At 35.9% G+C, this 23,305-nt stretch overlaps 1 protein-coding gene across 3 annotated transcripts in view; it reads right to left on the reverse strand.

Moving 5' to 3' along the window:
* Window positions 1–5,142: 5,142 nt before the first annotated feature.
* The window catches only part of GLRB (glycine receptor beta), a 96,791-nt gene continuing 78,628 nt past the window's right edge, over window positions 5,143–23,305 (reverse strand). For all 3 annotated transcript variants that reach the window (XM_040471617.1, XM_040471618.1, XM_040471620.1), the window contains 2 exons: window positions 20,032–20,330; window positions 5,143–6,824 (listed from right to left, as the gene is read on the reverse strand). In XM_040471617.1, coding sequence (XP_040327551.1) covers window positions 6,528–6,824; window positions 20,032–20,330 — 596 coding nt within the window. In that variant the 3' untranslated portion in view covers window positions 5,143–6,527. The remainder of the gene's footprint in view (window positions 6,825–20,031; window positions 20,331–23,305) is intronic.

Below are 23,305 nucleotides of genomic sequence, written 5' to 3' on the forward strand. Positions count from 1 at the left end.
AGGGCTTTTGAGTATACAAATGAATGAACCAGACAAGTGCAGCTGTGTTTAGAATGAGGCTTTATAATAGTCTAAGGCAGACTTTATTAGGTATTCCCTCTTAATGAGTTCCATATAATTCTCCCAGTTAATAAGTTAAAGATCATCTTTGTAGCTGACAAGCCTGAAAATTCTGACCTAGATTTATAAAAAACAACAACAACAAAACAACAACAAAAAACCCTGTTAGCAAAGTAAGCGGATGTGCTTGTGTGCTTGTGTCCTAAGGAGGAGATACCTAAAAGCTATATGGCGTGAGGTCGCAGTCCTCAAAGAGAAGTGGACAGGGTGTTTACTATTGTTAAATGCCATTTCCCTCCTGCTATACTTCCAACTCTAATAAACACTTAAAAGAATATCCCATGGGAACATACAGTGACCTGAGCTGAGCTTTTCAAAAACTGAAATCATTTGCTTCTTCATCTTGTTTACTGTTTCACCAAATGGGGTTTCTGTTATGTGTCATCGATGGCATAGGGTGAGGCAATGCTAATTGACTAATAAAATCCCTGTTTGATGAGGTAATTGGGAAAGGACCTGTAGTTTGACTGCATTCTTGCTGAAGGGGTGGAGGGCTCTGACTCCTTTTGACAGCCTCGCTGTGAATGATATTAATTGAACTGCAGTTGCCTCAGGCTGCAAATTGGGATTTACTGAAAAATGTTTCAAGCTACAGGATTAAGATCAGATGGGAGTTTTAGTTAAGAAACAAACATTAGGTAAAGTGCATTACATCATCAGCTAAGGAAACTTTCCTTTACTGTTCATTATTTCCTCAGCAATGTTAACTAGGAAATAAAATTCAAATAGCACTTCGACATTTTTAATTGCAATGTTTCTGCACTTTACGCATCATAATTTTCTTTTTTTAGCTAATATCTAGCTTCAAAATTCTATGATCAATGGTAAAATGGCCTTTATTAATGGGTACATTAAAGTATTTCTTACTTTTCCTTAAGACAGGTTTTTTTTTCCTTTTACACAAATGATCTTGTTCCTCCTAATGCTTTGATAATATGCATTATGCATTCTGATTTGTTTTATAGTGATTTGGGAATTTAACATATATTTCCTTCTCACACTGTTGACTCTCATTTAGGAATGGAATCTCTGTCTTCACAGTTTTTGGTTAACACTTATTAAGATATTAAGTACCGAAGAAGCATTTACTGAGCTACATTTTTTTTTTCAGTATTCTAGGCTAAAGAGGGTTTAGAAAGAATTGTCTGGGGTATGATATGTGAGATGTGAGAAATCTTAAAGTACTTGTGGAAATGTAAATGGTATTTATTGTTTAGAATATAGAAATTCCAAAATTTCATTGTTCTTGCTGAGTAAGGACAAAATAAAATAATATATATGCATATATAACAATATATGGGTATATATGTAGAGAAAATATAAAACATATTAAATATAAAATATCAAATGTCTGCATATATGTGTATACACACACTGAGTATAACCAACCTTGAATATAACATTCATATTATCCATTAATATTAATCACAAGAAAGTCTGTTTAGTTAAAAAGTGAGGGTGAGTTAATGCTAAATTATTAATATGTTATATAAACATATGCATTTAATTTGAAAATATAATTGGAATAAATCTGCTATTCTAAAGCAAGGTAATATTCTAACAAGAAAGCATTGAGTAAAAGTTATCAAAAATATTTCTAACCATTTATCACAGGCTTGGTATTGTATTTTTAATATTTATTTATTTTTGAGAGAGAGAGAGAGAGAGAGAGAGAGTGCAAGAAGGGGAGAGGCAGAGAGAGGGAGACACAGAATTGAAGCAGGTTCCAGGCTCTGAGCTGTCAGCACAGAGCCCAATGCGAGGTTTGAAATCACAAACTGTGAGATCTTGACCTGAGTCGAAGTCAGACGCTTAACTGACTGAGCCACCCAGGCACCCCTAGGCTTGGTACTTTAAAATTTTATATTCAACTATTTGCGTAAGCTGAAGTTTTCAGTGTAATAGATGATAAATTGAATTGTTTTTAGAGCAGCTTGAGTTAAACACTGTGTATGTAATGGGAAATATTTTAACTTTGTTTTTCAATAGAGATGTAACCATGTGACTAAAAGACAATGTTGAGTGAAAACACATCAGTTAAAAGGAGCATTTAAAGACATGACATCCAAGGCTGGCACACGTAAAAGAAATAGTGAAACATAAACCACTTTCCTGTAAGGCAAGGTACCTGGCTGAACTTAACACTCCAATCACTACTAAATGAAACATAAAGGTCAAAATCAATTTGGTTGGATTTCAAAATGTGAGCAGAGGAGTAGTATGAGAAACAGCTTCAGGGATAAATTAAACATTTAACAGGAGAGAATCTCATGTCAGAAAGAGGATTTTTTCTACTAAGCTCATTGGGCAACACAAGGCACTTGAGATGTTTGACCAGAATGCCATGATCACAGTTTTATTTTACAGAACTTAACGTCATGATAATTAAGTGAAATATATGAAACTGGATTGGATCTTGAACACCCCCTCCGAAAACAGTGGGGCAATTGGCAAATTGGAATAAAGTCTCTAGAATATAGCATTTTATTAATGTTAATTTCTTGATATGGATACTTGGCATTATGGTGGTACCAAGTTCTTGTTTAGGAAATGTACACTGAAGTTTGTAGAGGTAAAGGGACATCATCATATCTTTATGCAAATTTATTTTAAATGTTTCAGAAAAAAAATGTCTCAAGGACACACACACGCACTCACACACGCACACTTACACACACGCACACATGCATACACACACAGTAGTGGGGAATAAAGCAAATATGATAAAATATTCACATTTGAGGAAACTGGATAAATGGTACACAGGAATTCTTTGGAATATTTTTGCAAGCTTTCTAAAAGTCTGAAACAATTTCAAAAAAGCTATAAAAGTAATATGCCAATGACATAAAACAGGTTAAGAGATGACTAGGTTGTGAGAGTTTATCATGATGAAAAGCTACATTTGTAGCTTTTAGGAGGGAAATCTGGGAGAACTCCCCAAATCTAAAATGTATACATCTTTCAACTCAGTAACTTCACTTCTGGCATTTGTCTCATGGAAGAATACTCATATGTGCACAAATTTCTGTTTAAGAGGAAGCTACATTCAGGCATATTCATGCTATAAAATAGCATAGAAGATAGACCTATGAATGTCCAATATGTCCTCACAAAGAAAGATCTCCAAGACATATTAAATAAAAAATAAGCTAATTGCAAAACCAAACATATGGTAAAATCCCCTTTATGTTAAATCCCATTACATTAAATTATCTGTCATATTTAAAAATTGGATGGGGGGGGCACCTGGGTGGCTTAGTCGGTTAAGTTCCCAACATTGGCTCAGGTCATGATCTCACGGTTCATGGGTTTGAACCCCACATCAGGCTCTGGGCTGACAGCTCAGAGTCTGGAGCCTGCTTTGGATTCTGTGTCTCCCTCTCTCTCTGTATCCCTCCTTGACTTGTGCTCTCTCTCTCTCAAAAATAAATAAATGAACATTTAAAAAAACACAACTGGATAAGGGTGCCTGGGTGGCTCAGTCATTTAAGGGTCCAACTTTGGCTCAGGTCATGATCTTGGGGTTCGTGGATTCAAGGCCCACATTAGGTTCTGTGCCGACAGCTCAGGGCCTGGAGCCTGCTTTGGATTCTGTGTCTCCCTCTCTCTCTGCCCCTCGCCCACTCATGCTTTGTCTCTGTGTCTCTCTCAAAAATAAATAAATGTTAAAAAAAATTTTAATTAAAAATTTGATTTAAAAAAATGGATAGAGTTGTAAATGCCTAAGGCAGATGCCTAAGGTGGTGACCTCTGGGGAAAAGAGAAAAGAGCTTGGAGAGCAGCTGCCATGACAGCAACTTTGAGTGCTTACTCGAAATACACCTTGGTTTCTAATATTCAAGGTATTCATGTCTTACTTGGGTAATTAAAAAAAAAATGAGTATCACACAGTTCAAAAATAAGCTGATTTGAGGTGCCTGGATGGCTCAGTCAGTGGAGCATGTGACTCTTGAGCTCAGGATCGTGAGTTCAAGCCCCACATTGGGAGTGAAGCCTACCTGATGAAAATAATAATAATAATAAGCTGAGTTCTAGTGGAGCGAGTCTGCTGTAACAGTCTGATAAGGAATGGGAAAGGGCAAGTGAATTAGGGTTGTGTCAGCAGAAACAGAGAGGAGGAAGTGGCAGGTGTGAGAGGGAGAATCTATATGCGTCGGTACTTGAACGGGTGTAGAGTGAGAGAAGGAAAGAAGATTTAATATGGCTGACTGCAACAGGGACGGCTTTAACAGGAATAGGGAATAAGAGAACCTACTGATTGTGAGGACAAGATAATTTTTATTTTGGGGACACTGGATCTGAGATACTGAGATACAGGTAAATACACTGCAAGTCTCCTAGAAAGACATAATATTTAAAGACACAGACCAGAACTACCCTGGGGTTAAGCGACTAAGTCCTTGAGATAAGAATTATAGAACAACTGTTAAGTGGACACTAATTGGACTTCATTGTTATGATCACTGTCTAATGTTCCACTTGAAGTTCTATACACACACTTAATCCTTAGATGGCTATGTATTTAGTTTGGTATTAAAATTGATCTTAGGAGGCTAAAATATTACAGAAAGGAATTCATTCACATTATTTTCAATAAATAAATTCTTGTATAATGAAACCTGTCTTCCATTTGGTACATTTCCCACTTAAAACTCTATATCTAAATCAAACTTCTGAATATGAGTGAAATTTGCAGAAATGTAAAAAATGTATTATAAGCAAATGCCATTTTTATAAATAAAAGTTGTAAATGGTTTAAGTCTTACTCAAGGCATTTTCTTCCTAGCATGGTTCCATTAAAATGTTACTGCCTTGGGTCCTTGCAGGATATTGAAGTCCATCAGTAGGGTTACTTGTGGCATGTTAAAACTATTCAGATGGCTGAGCTTTTGCAACTAGGGGGTGCTGAAGTTCTACAGAGGATTAGATTACATCTTATTTTTTTAAAAATTTGGTAATCGGTGAAAATTTTTAAAAGTTAAAGTCTTTAATAAAATAGCATTGAATGACACATAGCAATTTGCATAAACAATATTTAAACACACTTTATTGTCGAATTAACCATATAAACTCTCATCTGCGACAGAACTCTCCAAATAATGTAAATATACTTATTTGGTCTTATGTTTGTGTTATATGAATTACTGATAATTCCAATTTCAACTATGGAGAAATAAAAAGGTACACTGGGTTGATACCACTAGGATATAGGACACTTATAGACCAGAAATTGCCTACTTTCAAACTGAAGATCAAAGTAAATAAATCTAAGTAATCTAGACTTGTAGCAAGAACAAAAATACAACTAGAAGGCCTAACATAGACAAGGACATTATATACTTAATCTTTAAATGTTTTATAACAAATCCGAAATTATTCAAATAAAAAAGAAATGAATTAAAAAAATTTAGTTTTGCTTTAAAATATGTAAGCATTTTAATATAATAAAGAAGCTAAAATCCTTCAAAGATTTTTTTTTTCCAAACTCGTTACTTCTAATAATAGGGTATTTTCCTCTTAGTTTCTTAAAAATTATGTGGAATCATATATCCATTATTATATTCCAATTTAAAATATTTATGACTCTTTAAGGCACAATGATTTTGTATATTCTATATCAACAAAATGAAATCCATGAAAATATATTTAGGCTTTAAGATGGATTAAATAGAATTTCTTTTGTCAGAAACATTTAATCAATGTATCTATCCTTTATTTTTATCAGAAGCCAGAATTCAGTATGAATTTATGTAAATCCAGATGTCCCTTTGTTTCAAAAATGCTTACCGTGTTTTATAACCTGGCATTTTGACAACACAGACACACTTTAAAATGAGCTGATTTTACAAACTAGTAACTTTTTGAACTTTATTTCTCCACAGAGCCCACATAATTATAGTTAATATATTTCTACTTACAAAGTTTAAACAATATGTAATATAATTTTTGCTTAATCTGTGATAGTACCATCTAAAATTATACAAGAATAAGATGGCTTTCTCTGAAAGTTACAAGGAAGGAAATTTGAAATACTACATACATTAGAGTGGTCGTCGTAACAGGATCCAGCGTGCACATCATTTTATTATCAGAATTATGTGAAATATTTGCAATTTACACTAACCGAAGAGAACAGTTTAGATTTTATTGTATGGAGTATGCTTATCCTTCATTTATTCCTAAAGCAATATGTTTGCTATACATATATACATCATCAGTAGAGCACAGACGTAACAAGATCATGCTGCCATTCGAAAGTTAGGTGCCACATTTTTATTACAATCACATGGCATCCAAAATGCAATATATTGCTATGAAAATGCAAAATTTTTCAGACTGGCATTTATGAATGAGGTTGGTCACAATGACATGGGATTTTATTTTACACAAATGAAAAAGATTTATCATAAATATATAGACCAATATATAACATTGAAGAACAAGAAGCAGAAAGGAAACAATGCTCTTGCGTAAAGATCAATTCGCTTAGCTGCTGTTGGAATAACAGGTTTGGCAGGGGGCGGCTTCTTGTTGTTCTTTGCCTGAGATTTCCCAAGCCCATTGTTGACCTCAATAGGTTTTCCATAGCAGTCATAATTGGATAATTCGAAATCTCTTGGTAAGCTTCCAACAATGCTGAAGTCATTAGACCTCAGGTCAGACTTAGAGGTGCAAACCTTTTTGCATCTTGTCTCTCCAACCTGAGAATAAAAATTAAGGACAGGGTATATTTAATTTTTTTCTATTCATAAAACATCTCTTCAAAAGGATATTTAAAAAATCTGATGGTCTATGGGGCGCCTGGGTGGCGCAGTCGGTTAAGCGTCCGACTTCAGCCAGGTCACGATCTCGCGGTCCGTGAGTTCGAGCCCCGCGTCGGGCTCTGGGCTGATGGCTCAGAGCCTGGAGCCTGTTTCTGATTCTGTGTCTCCCTCTCTCTCTGCCCCTCCCCCGTTCATGCTCTGTCTCTCTCTGTCGCAAAAATAAATAAACGTTGAAAAAAAAAATAAAAATAAAAAAAATAAAAATAAAAAATAAAAAATCTGATGGTCTAATCAGTTGACTATTATCTGTTTGGCAAAACAATTTAATAGCAACTGATTAGACCATCGGGTTACCTGAACATTTAGGGCTTGAAAATGTTGCCCATATAACAAGGCTTATGTCATGGAATAAACTTTTGACAGGTTATTTTATGTCAAAGGATCAAAGCACAAACCAACATTTATCTCAGGCGCTCCCAGGCTTGTGAGAGTTCTCAGCTGAAATACCAGTGAATAAAAATCCAATATTTAACCATAACACAGACCACATTACCACAATATGTGGATTACGGAAATCTTCTAGTATTTCTAACCTTTGACTTCCCCATGGATTCTATTTCCAAAGACGGTGGTTTATAAATGACTGAGGCATTTATCTCCTCAATGAGACAGACTCTGTCTCCAAACCACACTCACAAACAAGATCTAAAAGATGGTCACAATTACCATGAACCAAAGATTTACTGGTGAAAGGCATCCATTCCTAATTTGTTGCCTAAATTTGAAGAGCCAACCACACTCAGAGAATCTAAAGAAATTGTGTCTATTTCAGCCAGATCATAAGCCATACAGATTATTCAGTTGATGGTCTCTGAATTATTAAATCTGAATTCATTCCCCATAACATACATAACAATTATTTTACACTGAACTCTAGCAATCAGAAATGCTCTTAGAAAAAACAGAGGTGTAGGCTAACCCCAGTGTCTAGGATAGCCCTGATATTACAAAAGGCCACAGAAGGGCCAGCTTTTGACTCTACTGCTTAATTTCCTACTGTTCTTACTCCTGAGTTCTATGCTTCACCTTTGGGATCTCCATTATCGATATTTACTGATTTTACTGAAAAAGGAAACTATGTCATTATATATACTGTCGGTATACTATAGTTTTTGCCTTGTTAGTATAATACATATGGATTCTCCTTACCCTAAGTTATGGCTGGGTAAAAGTTATGCTTACTCTAAGAAGTAAAACACATTATTTCCTAGAAGTACTTCAGGTAGCAGGACCTTATCCTTTATCTGAACAAACACTGAGACATATTTTCTGGGCCAGAGCCAGATGGCAGTGTCTAGAGGTGGATAGCACACATAATTAAGATACACTGAGTGGAAAAGCCAAAATGTGTTTATGCATCTCCTGTCATTATATATGTAGGTTATTTCCATTTTTTTTTCAATTATGAACATGTATTGGTAATGTTATTTTTTCAGCTGGTATGCAAGTGTTAGCTTGATCATTATATACTTTATACCACATAGATATTTGTACAATCCCATTGAGTAAGAATGTTTAAAAAATACGTTTCTATAAACATAATTATACAAAAATACACAAGAAAGAAAAGATATGGAGTGCCAATATATTAACATATTTAGAGAATGTTTGTTATTAAATAGCCCAAATGGAAACTCATTTCCATCCTGCTTTGATGGGACTTTGGTTTACTACCAGCAGCCAACCTTAAGAAAGAGGATCCCCACCGCTTTTCTAATGTGCCATTACAATTTGCCAATTGTGAGATCTCAGCTGAGCTTAGAAGAGTGATTGTGTCTTGATGAGGTATCTGGTTTTGACGGAGCAACCACAGGTCTAGTGTCTAGTCCATACCAATTTATGCACTGTGTCTATGACAATATCTGGCAAAAAAGAGGGGCTGGTGAATGAGAAAGACAGCAAAGGTAGCAACTAAAATCTAAATTATTTAAATAGGACTTTGGGAAATCATATATATATATGTGTGTGTGTATATATATATATATATACACACACATATGTGTATATATATATATATATACACACACACATATATATAATTCATGAATATCTGTATTTGACTATTATAAATATTTGACTATGTACATGAGTATTATATATGTGAATATTATGAATTATGAATATAATGATTATATATGATAGAAAATAGATTTTATATATAGAAAATTTACCTTTAGACCTTCCACTTAAATTTCCCAATTGGAAATTTCAAAAGGCCATTTTCAGCAAGCGGTTTGTCATTTAAGCTCCACCACCATGACAGACTCACGCACATACACAGACTCATCATATTCACATTCACACACCTTCCGTGTAAGTGTGCCAGAAGGAAGCCCGCACTTAAAGCTCAAATTTTCCAGTGCTATCTGAGGAATCGGTCTCAGTATGTACCAGTGAACTTTTGTAAAGAGTAAAATGACTACCTTCACTGGAACAGAGGTTGAGAACAGGTTCTACATATCAAATCTGTGCACTATCCTCAGACTCTCAGAGTAATCTACAAAATCTGGGACTCTGTAGATATCCCAGTCTTTCTCCCTTTAGAATTCTCTAAGAAATCTAAAGTTTTAGATTCACTAACTGTGCTTTAGAATCCACTTCTCAAAACAAAGGAGTATTCGGGCTTCTGCCAATAGACTTAAGAAGCATGTTTCTTCTCAGTGACTTTACTTTTTCACAAAGAAAGAGATGCATATTTACATGAGAAATACATTTACTTTAAGTCATATTTTATACACACCTACATAGCTCTAAGTATAGTTTTAGTATCTATAAATAACTAAACAAGTAATCAAATTTATATGATATTATAACCTAAGTCACACATAAATGCTTCACATTTTCTAATCTGTTTTATTTACATAAACATATTCTTAGATTCTGCTAGCAATTTTAATAATTTTAAAATTTTACCTACACAGTTTATTCAAAATGTGACACAGGATGTTATATGTATTCAGAGAGTTTATTTAAATATAGTAAACATGTCAGTAAGAGAAGAATAATTTCTTCAATGTTAAGATAATAAAATAGAAAAGTACTCCAAAGGGCTTCAATTTGGTTACACTAAATCTTCAATCATTTTATTAATTAAAACCTCTTTTAGAAACATAGTTGAAGATTCTTCTATTTGAAAAGAGTAGGGGTGTGTGTGTGTGTGTGTGTGTGTGTGTGTGTGTGTACTGATGGAGAGAACCTCTTCTACAGAAATATTTTTTAATTATGTGACACAACTGAGAAAGAAATAAGGAGTCCTCAGATTCCTTAAATAAGTCATGATTCATTAACAAGTTGGCTGCTCTCCCCTTTTTCCATTCATCAGAGATTTTATACAAACATAACTTTTTATTTAGTTAATACTCTCCACACATAATTATCATATCTAATACGTACATAAAAGTACAAATTTATTAAAATGTTTTAAGCAATTATAATAGCACATGAAGAGAGATTCAATAAACTCCTTATAAATGAGATACTAACCCTACATAACACATTATTAAAAGTGATCTTAGTTATAGTAATCTCCAATCTAAAATTTCTCAATTTTTCTCAGATAAATATGTGTCGTAATTTCATCATATAAACTTGTCACTTTTGAAAATCACTGGTAGCAAAAATGAGGTAGCAAAAATGATAATAAATGATGCAGAGAATAACTTCTAATGTTTCAAACTGAAGCCTTAAGATTTTCTTTGTTGTCCTTTTCAGTTTGAGTCACACATTTAAAGGCAAATAACCTTATGCAATATTCCTTGACCAGAAGACTTACGCATGATTTCGTGGTGATAAAGATACCTTCTGCAGTTGATGAAAATACGTTCAGAAGGGAATAATCTCTATATATTTTACTAAATTTAAGTCATTCCTTATTTTTAAAAATTTAACATTACCATAGGAAACAACTATCCCATTGAAGCATGAACAGTAGATTTTATTTTTAATTCAATCAAATCCAAAAGCAAGGATACTATTTTTGTCTTTCATTCACAACTTTCTTGTGAATGGTACACGGCACACACTAGGCATTGAGAATAGGATGTTATTAACAGCAGTAGGTCCTCACTGTTTTTGCTGAATTAAAAAAAGAAATGTGCGAGTGAACAAACAAATTCGTAAACAAAATATTGTAATGGTTGAGGAAGTCCTAAATTTACCTCGAAAATTATGTATGTATGATGACAGATTTATGTATGCAGCTAAAATTATAAAAACACGTTAAAAGCTAGATTCAACTATCATTGCTCTTACATTTTTTTATATCTTCCCTTTTCTTAGCAAGGACAGTATTATTTTAAATATCAGCATCAAAAATTTCCTATAATCCAAATTTCACTGTGCTTCCAATTACTATTCCTATGCTATCTAAAAATAAATGACATATCATTTTGAAACCGTGCCCCACAGTGTTAATGAGACTGAAACCAGCAGAAAGTTTAAAGGTTGTTTTTTAGAGAATTGTTTCTCCCTAATCAGCTATTGTGTCTTTTCAGACCCCACTAACAAATCCACTAGCTGTTTCTACAGAGGCTTGAACTCAAGGTCAACTGATATAGTTCCAGCCTATGAACAAGCAAAGCCCTGCATTCCTTAACAGATAATGAGCCTAAGACCCCATTCCAGTTTATGCCAGCTCTTGGAACATGCCCATAGCCCCTTGTCCTTGGCGTAAAATAACCTCCTGACTGACGCCAGGAGCTGCATTTTTCCTCCTCTGGTGTTAAGTCCCCACCCCAAAGTGAACACGGGATGTATGCTGCATGTATGTTTGCTCAATGTGTGTATTCCACCTTTCCTCATGAATAGTCATAAGTTTCCCTGCCCTTTTCATCAACATATATGTAATCTCCTACCCTGAATTCCCCTTTAAAAACCCTGCTCCTTAACCTGGAACCTCGGAGATGGTCCTTGGACACCAATCCGCTGTCTCCCCAGGTTGCCAGACTCCTAAATAAAGCAATCTTTCCTTTCCGGCCAGCACCTGTCTTTTGAGTATTACCTTTCCAGTGGCAAGCAGCCGAAGTTGGGTTTTGCTAACAATTTCATTGAAATTACTTAGCAAAAGTTTGTGATTTGAAAGCAAAATACACTGGAACAGATGCATTTTGAAACCAAAAACTATATTTTTCACAGGAAAACCATCAATGAAAAAAGAAACAACTTTTTAATTTCTTTTTTTACATACTTCTATGTGTCAATGTGTAACAATCTTACTGAATTTATCAAGCTTACACATTTGCTCTAAGTTTGAGATATATATATATATATATATATATATATATATATATATATATATGAAAAAATATTTAGTTATATTCAGATGCATTCATGTTCTGAAATCTTTCTCAGGGTACAAATACTACATAGGTCCAATGTTCATTTTAGAAATTGCATTTGGGGGCGCCTGGGTGGCTCAGTTGGTTAAGCGTCCAACTTAGGCTCAGGTCATGATCTCACGGTTCATGGGTTCAAGCCCTGCATTGGACTCTGTGCTGACAGCTCAGAGCCTGGAGCCTGCTTCAGATCCTGTCTCCCTCTCTCTCTGTCCCTGTCCCCCACTTGCACTCTCTCTCTCTCTCTCTCTCTCTCTCTCTCTCTTATATAAATAAACATTAATTTTTTTAAAAAAGAAATTGCATTTGGCCTGTAAGCAATGAGAGTAATTTACATTTATTTCTGGAGATTAAAATTTCTGGTCAATTTTTAAACTCCCTAAGCATCACTCTATGACTTCTGTAGCAGAATGTAGCAGGTTCAGAATTAAGACACGTGTGTTTCTATTGGCAACCCAAACATAGAGAATTGAAATACAGAAGTTCTTAAATATGATGAAGTTTTCTTCAATGGGAAATTATTTTAATGCCTGAAGACGAAAATTTAAATGATATAATTCTGGGGGAGAGTTCAAGATGGCATAGAAGATCCTGAACTCACCCCTCCCATGGACATAACAAACCCATAACTGCATATGGAATAATTCCCTCTGAAGGGGATTGAGAAACTGTATTGAGAAGCTCAGGTGCTGACTCACATGACATGGAAAGCAGTGCAATGAAGGGGATTGAGAAGCTGGATGAACAGAGCCTCTGCAACAAGGAACAAGAAAATGGGTAGAAGAGGCAGAGACACTGTCTCGCTAAGGGAAAAAACACACCCGAGGTGCAGCACTCCATGGATCGGAGGGATCTCAAAGATACAGAAGTTTATTTACCCTGAGGAGTGAAAGATTGGAACTCCATGTAAGGCACATTACCCCTTAGATTCTTCACAGGAGAGAGGAACCCCCAAAATACTCAACTCTGAAAACTTACAAGGAACATATCCAGGAAAACTATGAAACTGTGGTGACAGAATAACCCACTTTTAAAAAGCTCACGTGCTGGCTCACTTGACATGGAAAGCAGTGCAAGAAACACAATCAAAAAGTGCATATCTATAGGTGAAGGAGGCCTCCTTACTAATGCACCCACTAGAGAGGCAGGAGAAAGCTGGGCCTCTCTCTCCCCAGGAACTGAGACACTGGAGGCAGCCATTTTTACTGTCTTGTTCTGCCATACTGATTTTGGCACTGGGGAGCACCATTTTGGATTTTCCCTCTAGACTGCTAATGTCAGAGGGCATGATCCACCAAGAGTGTCAAACAAGCCTGGGCCTTGTCTAGGCCTTACAGCCAACAGCATAATAACCCTACCCACCAGTGCATCTGCAGCAATGACAGCCAGGCATCGCAGCCAGCTGGTCCAGGGCCACTCCCACCTATCATGTACCCACAGCAGTCATTTCCCCACCACAACAGGAGAGTGCACACAGACTACACGGGGACATTCCTGGAGCAACCTTGTTCTGGAGACCGGGGGAATTGCCCTTCTGGGCCCCACAGGACAACTTCTACATAAAGCTACTCCTTCAAGACCAGGAAAAGGAGCTGAACTACCCAATACATATAGAGAAAGTCAGGCAAATGAAGAGACAGAGGAAGATGTTCTAAATAAAAGAACAAGACAAAACCTCAGAAAAAGAACTAAATGAATGGAGCAAAGCAATCTACTTGATAAAGAGTTCGTAGTAATGGTCATAAAAATGCCTATCAAACTCAGGAGAAGAAAGGATGAACACAGTGAGAATTTTAACAAAGCTGGAAAATATAAGAAAGTACCAACCAGAGCTGAAGAATGCAATAACAGAAATGATAAATACATCAGAGGGAATAAACAGCACATCTTATATGATATATAATAATAGATCAACAATCTAGAGGACAAGATAGTGAAAATAACCCAAACTGAACAATGAAAAGAAAAAAGGATTTTAAAACATAGGGTAATTTAAGAGATCTTTGGGACAATATCAAATGTGCTAACATTCACATTAGAACTCATATAACTCAATATCTAAAACAAAATAAAACAATCCAGTTAAAAACTGGGCAGATGACCTGAATAGATACTTTTCCAAAGAATATATGCAGATAATCAGCAGGCACACGAAAAGATGCTCCACATCACTAACAATCAGGAAAATTCAAATCAAAACCACAATGAGTTATCATACAACATCAGTCAGAATGGCTACTATCAAAAAGATAATAAGTAACAAGTGTTGGTGAGGATGTACACAGAAGGCAATCCTTGTGCACTATTGGTGGAAATGTAAACTGGAAAGTAGTGTGGAGGTTCCCGAAAAAAATTAAAAAGACAGCCACCATTTCATCCTGCAATTCTGCTCCTGGGTATTTATCTGAAGAAAATGAAAACACTAATTCAAAAAGACATATGTACCCCAATGTCAATTGCAGCATTATTTACAATAGCCAAGGTATAGAAGCACCTAGGTGTCCACTGATAGATGAATGGATAAAGAAGATGTGGTAAATACATACAATGGAGTATTACTCAACCACAAGAAAGAATGAAATCTTGTCATTTGTGACCACATTGGGAGACCTAGAGAGTATTATGCTAAGTGAAATAAGTCAGTAAAAGGTAAACACTGTATGATTTCACTTATATTTGGAGTTAAAAGCAAAACAAACAAGCAAACAAAACAAAACAAACAGACTCATAGATACAGAGAACAAACTGATGGTTGTTGGAGGAGGGGGGCAGGAGGATGGATGAAATAGGTAAAAGGAATTAAAAGATACAATCTTCTATTTATAAAAATAAGTGAGACACAACAGCTAAATTTCAGCATAGGGAATAAAGTCAATAATTTTGTAACAATTTTGTAAGGTGAGAGATGGTGACAAATCTTACTGCACTGAACATTTCCTAGTGTATATAAGTATCAAATCATTATGTTGTACATATGAAACTAATTCAATATTGTATAGCAATTATTCTTTGATAAAAAATAAATAATTCAGTCTAATGTTCTAGATCCTATTTATCCTTTGTGTCTATTTTCACAAATAATTTTGATATGTTCTATAGTACTCTGAAAATCTGCTTCCAATGAATCTCTTGTATCAATCCCACTGCATCGAATATATTAAGATTCCAAATTCCTTGCACATTGGTGTTCCCTATTACTAGATAATTTCTGCAATTATCCAGACCCCGTGACATACCATAAAATGGAGCTGATTGTGGCACTACTGAAAATCAAGCACCCATTCCATAGAACGTCTTTGTTTTCTTCTCTAGATCACTTAACCAGACTTCAAGTTAGTGGGTAGGGGGATTAGGAGGTAGGAAAAATGAGAAAGTGGTAAAAGACTAGGAGATATAAATTGGGGGACTGATAGCTAGGGCCACATATTTAAGGAGTCCATATAGTGACATGTCCATATAAAAAAGGGGGCTCAAGTATTCCTCCTTCCATTTCTGGAATGGGGAAATAAGTATGTTTAGAAGGAAAAGCAAACTTCCTCACAAGGAGCTAGCATGCTTCAAATACCAGTTTTTTTGTTTTTTTGTTTTTTTGGGTTTTTTTTATGTTCTGAAGCACCCTTAACCAGCCATGAGCTCTTCCAAGGTACTATTTGGTGGTGTGGGTCATAACAGAAAGTAAAGTAAAATACTGGGGGAAAGAACCAATATTTCTCTGAAAAGGTGTGTTCCTGGTGCAGGAATGCAGTAAGTCTGAAACAGTCCAATAGGTAGAGCAGCTGTCACATAACTGAAGTGTTAAGAGTAGCTCGGTGACATGTCTAATCACTAGGGTGTGGCAGCCAGGCTACAGGTTCAGTGAGGATGCTGGGAGACTTGAAAAGAGTATTGGGGAACTCTGCTCCCGGGAAGATACAGTAGACATATACTGGACGTTATATAAAACAAACCTAAGAAGACTGCGAACAGTGGAGAAACAACCATTCTCCAGTTGTGGACCTTCAGACACATGGAACAACATGGTGGTGAGTGTCCTTTTCGCCTCATATATCCCAGATTTGAAGCTGAAGGAGCTGAAATTCAAAATGAAATTGGTACAGATAAAAATAGCTCCAATAAAAGTCAAATTCCCCTAGCCAAAGGACAAAGAAACGAGTAGCTTAGCAAGACAAAAAACTTTATTTTTTAATTTTTATTTATTTTTTTTTAATTTTAGAGAGAGAGCATGCCAGGGAGAAGGGCAGAGGTAGAGAGAGAGAATCTCAAGCAGGCTCCACACTCAGGACAGAGTCCAATGTGGGGCTTGATTCCATGACCCTGGGATCATGACCTGAGCTGAAATCAAGAGTCAGATGCTCAACCAACTGAGCCATCCATGCGCCCCAAGACAAAAAACTTTTAGACAATGTTCTCTCTAGTCCAGTCAAACACCCACACAAAGAGGTGACCCCATCCCCACCCATGCCAGCAAAGGTTGAGTGGGGAGCTGAGTCTTCCACCTTTAGAGGCTGTAACAAGGTGCCCAACACTCCCACCGCAGTGGTATCAGAGAAGACCCATTAAGGAGAGAGGACTCCCATCTCCATAGACCACTAACAAGGCCCTGCTTCCCCCATTGCATCAGAGGAGACTGTGCAGGCAGCATGGACTTCCACCCCTACCCAGCAGAAACAGACTGCTTCTCCTCTTCCACACTGGAGGTGATGTCACAGGAGCCCTAGCTGAGGGGCAGGAATTTTATCACCACAAAGTGGTAATGAGGGCACCCCCCCCACACACACACTGTGTATCAGTGGAGACCACATGGGTAATTAAAAACTAGCAGTCCCACCCTGCAACAATAAAGAGCCCCCAGCTATACTGTGTCAAGCCCTGGACTTCTACTTCCACTGAAGTCCTGAAGCAGCACCCTTCCTTCTCCCAGCAGGACAGGGCCAGAGAAAGCCATCTAACACAGAAAGTTTCAATAAGATTCAGAGTCCATAACAAACTATGAAAATGTCCAGGTTTCAATAGAAAATGATTCATCATACGAAGAACTGGAGAAGATCTCAAACTGAATTTTTTAAAAAACAGAGTCTGTAGATAACAACACCAAAATGAAAAATGTGTTAGAATCATCTGAGAGAGGTTCTAAAACATGGATGATAAAAAAAAAAATATTTCAATCAGGTATTATGAACATTTGTTTGAAAGCACTGACAAATATAAAGACTGAGCAAAGAAATACAAAATCTCAGCAAAAAGAAAGTCCAAATGGAAATTTTGTAACTGAAAAATACATTCAGCAAAATATAAATCTCAGTGGATAAGCTCATCAGAAAAAATGGAAGGGGCAGAAAAAAGAATCAGTGAATTAAAAGATATAACCAAAGAAATTATCCAATCTGAACAAAACAGAAAAAATTGACTAGACAAAATGAAGAGAGTCTCAGGGATCTGTGGGACTATAACAAAGGATTTAACAGTTGCGTCATCAGAGGCTCAGAAAGACAGGAGAAAGAAGGTGGGTCTGCAAAGGGTACTCAAAAAAAAAAAAATAACAGACGAAAACTGCAAATTTGACAAGAAACATAAGCCTACATTTTTAAATAAGCTGAATAAATCCCAAACAGGATAAACCCAAAGAAATCCCCACCAAAACACAGACTTTAAGGATAATAAAGACCAAAAGAAGTCTTGAATGCAGCCAGACAAAAATGAGTTTACCCTCAGGGGAAAACCGATATGAATGAAGAGGAGTTCTCATCAAGGAGCCATGGAAGCCAGATGGAGGGAGGAGGCACAATATTTTTTACATGCTAAAAGAAAAGAATTGTCAAACTAGAATCTTATACCCAGTGAAAATATCCTTCAGAAATAAAGGGGGAATCAAGATTTTCTCAGATGAAGGAAAACTAGCTGAATATGTTACCAGCAGTGCTCCTCAAAATATTGAATAAAGGAAATTCTCTATAAGTAAACAATGAAAGACATATCAGAGTAAAAGAAAGAACATGGTGAGCAAAAATATGCATAAATGCAATAAGCTTTCCTTCTCCCTTGCAGTTTCCTAAAGTATATTCGATGGTGAAATAAAAAGTAGAATGCTTTCTAATTAGATTCTCAGAAATATTTACAAGTCTATCATAAATAGAAAGTTAAAGTGACATTAAAGGATGTAATATTTTTACACATCACACAAACTGGTAAAATAATGACACCAGCAGATTTGATAAGTTATCTACATATAATTAGTACCTAGGACAATCACTAAACAAGATGGATAAAGAGACACACTTTCAAACACAATATAGAAAATTCACAAAATGTCATTCTCAAAAATGTTTAAGTAACCTTCATGAAAGCAAGAAGCAGAAAAGAGGGAGATAAAAAATGGAATAAGCAGAAAAGAAAACATAAAACAATAGACTGAAGCCCTAACATATCACTACTTAGATTAAATCATATCATCTAAACATACCAATTAAAACATGAGAGTGGTGGAGTGGTTCAAAGTCATAAATCAACTATATATGTTGTCGACAAGAAACTCACTTCAAACATAATGATTTAGACATGCTGGATGGAAAAGGATGGAAAAAGATATGTCAAATATATGACTTCTCTAAGGTCATGATTGTTCTTTATTAACAAACAGTTTAGCTTTATTTATCATAAAGGGAGTTAGGGTATGAAAGAATCATAAGGCCTTAAAAACCCTCCCACAAGGTAGCAACTAACACTACAGAGACTTGGCTGTAGATGCAGAAAATGAGTTTAATGACTTTACAAGAAATTAAAATTTTCCAAAAAGTATAGTTTCAGGCAGCACCACAAAAATAGTTTACTTTTCATATCTACAAATATGCACCTGGCATACTTGTCTAACATTCTAGGTAAGGGGTGTGATGGTAGATAACAAACTGAAAGAGTAATATTGGGCCAAAATATAGGCAGAGAAGGCAAGATTTTCAAGGTTGTAAGATGGTGTGAACCTATTAGTCTCCTGTGGAATGTACCAGGCTAATAAGCTCAATGGCAATAGCCTCCTGGTTTACTGGTCATCCCAAACAGAAGGTATCAATCAGGGGAGCTTTGGGGTAAGTAGAAACCTATCCTAAATTCATGAAACAGCCTGTTGATCCAGAATTTATCAGAATCTAAAGGCACTGACCATTACTCTTAGACCAATGATCAAGTGACAAGGCAAGGTCCAATTCTGCTGCAAGTACTCACCACTGGGCTGGACAGATCCCTGACTACGGTATAGTTTTCCCATGGGCCAGGCATCCCGTAAGTAAGTAGCCTGCCGGCCATATTCTGTGTGGAGCTCTCTAACTTGATAGGGAAAGGAAGGGGGTTTTATCAAGAGCATGGGCTCCCCTAAATCTACCAAGTGGGCAAAAGGTCAGTGCTTCCAGCAATCCTCTGGCCTTTGAGGCTTATCAAGTGAGAAAGAACAGGAGGATCTGTAGCTTTGACAATATCTCCACAGTCAATAGTACCCATCAAAGAAGAAACATCTCATTAAACTCCATGGAAAGTCTTCTAGAAAGTTGATAAGGTGTTGATTTCTTTTTATTAATTAGTATTTGACCTTAGTATTTTTTATTTCTTTTACAAAAACATTCGATGTGTTTCAGTTCCTTTTTATCTGTGAGAGAAGAATGAGGGAGCACCAATTCTATCAAAGCTTCACACCCACAGAAAAGTACCTTTCTCCTGAACTGCAGAGCAGATGGGGGAAATACTTTCGCCAGTGTCATTCTTACCTGCAAAGTGCTAATGTGAACAGGAGTCCCTGTACCATTCACAGTATTCTTTTTAGCAGCATTTACATTTCCACTTTTTCCATCTGCCTGCTCAGCCTTTGCAATTCTGGCTTTCTCTGCTTCGACTCGTTTGGGGTTATTCAACATCACCTGCACGACAGCATACTCCACCAGAGAAGCAAACCCAAAGAGAAGACAAGCAATGAGCCACACATCAAGGGCCTTCACGTAGGATACTTTGGGAAGTTCAGCAGCAAGGGTTGTGCACTCGGAGGCCAAGCTGAGTACTGAGAAGATACCTACAGAAATAGAAATAGCAGTTAAAGTTGCTTCTTACCCCTGTGAAATGTTCTGCAAACATTACTTTTTGATGATATCCCTCTGCAGTTAACTCCCAATGCTCATCAGATCTCTTTCAAGCTCAAAGAGTAGAAAAAAATAATATTGACATAGTTTTCATGCAAGTATTATTTAATGTACTTGGAGATGTTTGTAAATATTTAATATTTAAAAGTAAATAGAAATTTAAGCCAACATGTGAAAACACAATTTAGATCTGGTTTAAATATTAAAGATGTCTGAAATTATTTTGTAGTATCTCGGAGGAAGCCACAAAGCTCTCTAGTTAGAGTTATTTCATTTTTCAGCTTTATTTTAGACAGTCACAGAACTGCATTTTACCCCAAGAACAACTAAGTCTGAACAAGAATAGAACATATAAAGCAATTTTCTGATAAGGCTCACAATTTAAAATATCTAATAGAAAAGACAAAGATAGAGCATACCTGATTATTTCAGGGGAAACAAATGATTTCAGCTTTTCAAGGAAAGAGTAATATTCTGCTATCTGTATTAACCATTTGTGGAAGGTTAACTAGTTACGTATCAATTTAAGCCAAATAATTGTAAAATCCAAAAGGAAAATTGCAATAATTTATATCCCTCCTTTTCTTTGCACTTGCCACATTCCCACTGACTACCAGTGACACCCTGTGTCAGAAAAAGTCTTCTATGATGTCAAAGGAGGCTCACATTAAGTAATGTAGAAAACAGGTTTGCCTAGGCTATGCACTTATGGGGCCAAATGCACTTTTTATTCTTAGATTTGACCATCGCAGAGAATTAACAAATAGCTCAACCTAACAAAGATATACTTGGTGTTCTTGTCTCTCGCCTTGGAAGTATGGTAAGCACTATATTAGTATTAATAATCAGTTAAAACACTGAAAAATATATTCCATCAGTTGCACTGTTTTAAAGTCTCCTGAGAGGTGTCAAGTTTGTTCGGCTCTTTTTTGTGAGTATTGAAGAGCTATGAGATTCTCTACTAGAAAGAAAGGTTTCTAGCAAAATATAGTAACTTCTGCAGATAGAAACAATATTACTTAGAATGTAAAGACTTGACAGTTATATTAATTACCCTTGGTCCTGAGGAAAACTAAGAACTAATTAATAGAGACTACATCTTAAAAGTTAATATAGGTCTTAATGTTTCTAACCTGGAAGTGGAAACTAACATAAAAACCAAGATCTTATCACTTGTTGCCCGAAACTGCAATTAGTTATACCTATGGGCATTAATTTAACAAGTCATATTTCCAAGTCAATTTTTCTATTTTTAATCAAATGCTGTATGTCAATCTAGCAATCAAAAACAACCTTACTTAATTCCTTGGAATAGAATATATTGACACACCATTCTCTGTGTTTCCATAGCATTTCACTTTCATCAATAAGACAGGATAGATATATCAAAGTGTTATAAACTCAGTAGTATACCTGAAAATTTCCTGATATATCAGAAACTTCATGAGAAAATGGAGAATAATGGCAGATTTTAAGGGTCCTGAAAGCCCTATAATGAATTTACCATACATGGTAGAAAATATTAAGAAACTTTAAATTTGGGGAAGAGAAATGACATTACCAAAAGAATGCTGAGTAACATTATTCTGGTAGGGATATATATACAACAGACTAAGAAAGGAAAAAAATAGTAGCTGCAGAAACAAAGCACAGAACTGATGCAAAAGGATTTTGACAAGACATTTTAAAAGACTTGGTTACTGATTAAAGGAAGAAGGAAAAGATTGAGACAAAGCTCTGAAGAAAGGAATAACTGGAAGAATACCCATGAAAGATGGGAAGAGGAGACGTAGGAAAGAAATGACTTTGGTATGAAAACACTGAGGTGGGTTAGAGAAAGGCCAAGAAGCATAAAACCGATGACCATGACAAGAGCATGATACACTTGAGAATGTTGTAAAAGAAAAGATTAGCCAATATTATTCAGATGGAGGTCATTTTGAAAATGCAGAAAACCTTGTGAGGAAAAGATGCTGGAATGTCAAAGAAAGGAGACCAAAGAAACAGAGAAGGGACTGTCCTTTTAAAGGAAGAATATGGCATTAAGGGTTTTCTGGGGAGAGGAGGGAGGCATTTATAATTCCAGATATTAAGTTAGAAACCATGATGGTCAATTCTATTAAGATTTTTATCATTTCAGAGATGAAAGAATAGAAATGGAGAAAAATGTGAACATCACTGCATGCCTTCTCTTCAGGAAATCATATTAAAATTAGAAAATATCCATTTGCTTTTTTAATCCTAAAATAAGAAATCTGAGCAAATAATATTTCTTTGGACAAGTATTATACCATTCACTTAACATAGTCTTCAAATAAAATTACTTCACTGTTAAATAATGCATAGTGAGGGGCGCCTGGGTGGCGCAGTCGGTTAAGCGTCCGACTTCAGCCAGGTCACGATCTCGCGGTCCGTGAGTTCGAGCCCCGCGTCGGGCTCTGGGCTGATGGCTCAGAGCCTGGAGCCTGTTTCCGATTCTGTGTCTCCCTCTCTCTCTGCCCCTCCCCCGTTCATGCTCTGTCTCTCTCTGTCCCAAAAATAAATAAACGTTGGAAAAAAAAAATTAAAAAAAAAATAAATAATGCATAGTGAAATTTTGTCTGAATTTTAATAATTTATAAACCAATCAAAAGAAATTTCACTACTGGGCATCTACCCAAAGAAAATGAAAACTCTCATTTGAAAAGATATATGCATCCCTACGTTTATTGCAGCATTATTTACAATAGCCAAGATACGAAAGCTTACCAAGTGTTCAACGATAGATGAATCGTTAAAGATGAAGTGCATATACATACAATGTAACTTTACTCAGCCATAAAACAATGCCAATCTTGCCATTTGCAGCAAGAAGGATGGAGCTAGAGAGTATAATGCTAATATAATAACAAATGTCATGAACCAGTAG

Source organism: Herpailurus yagouaroundi, unplaced genomic scaffold, assembly GCF_014898765.1.
Source record: "Herpailurus yagouaroundi ecotype Mexico unplaced genomic scaffold, PumYag 28, whole genome shotgun sequence".
In the NCBI taxonomy this organism is placed as follows: domain Eukaryota; kingdom Metazoa; phylum Chordata; class Mammalia; order Carnivora; family Felidae; genus Herpailurus; species Herpailurus yagouaroundi.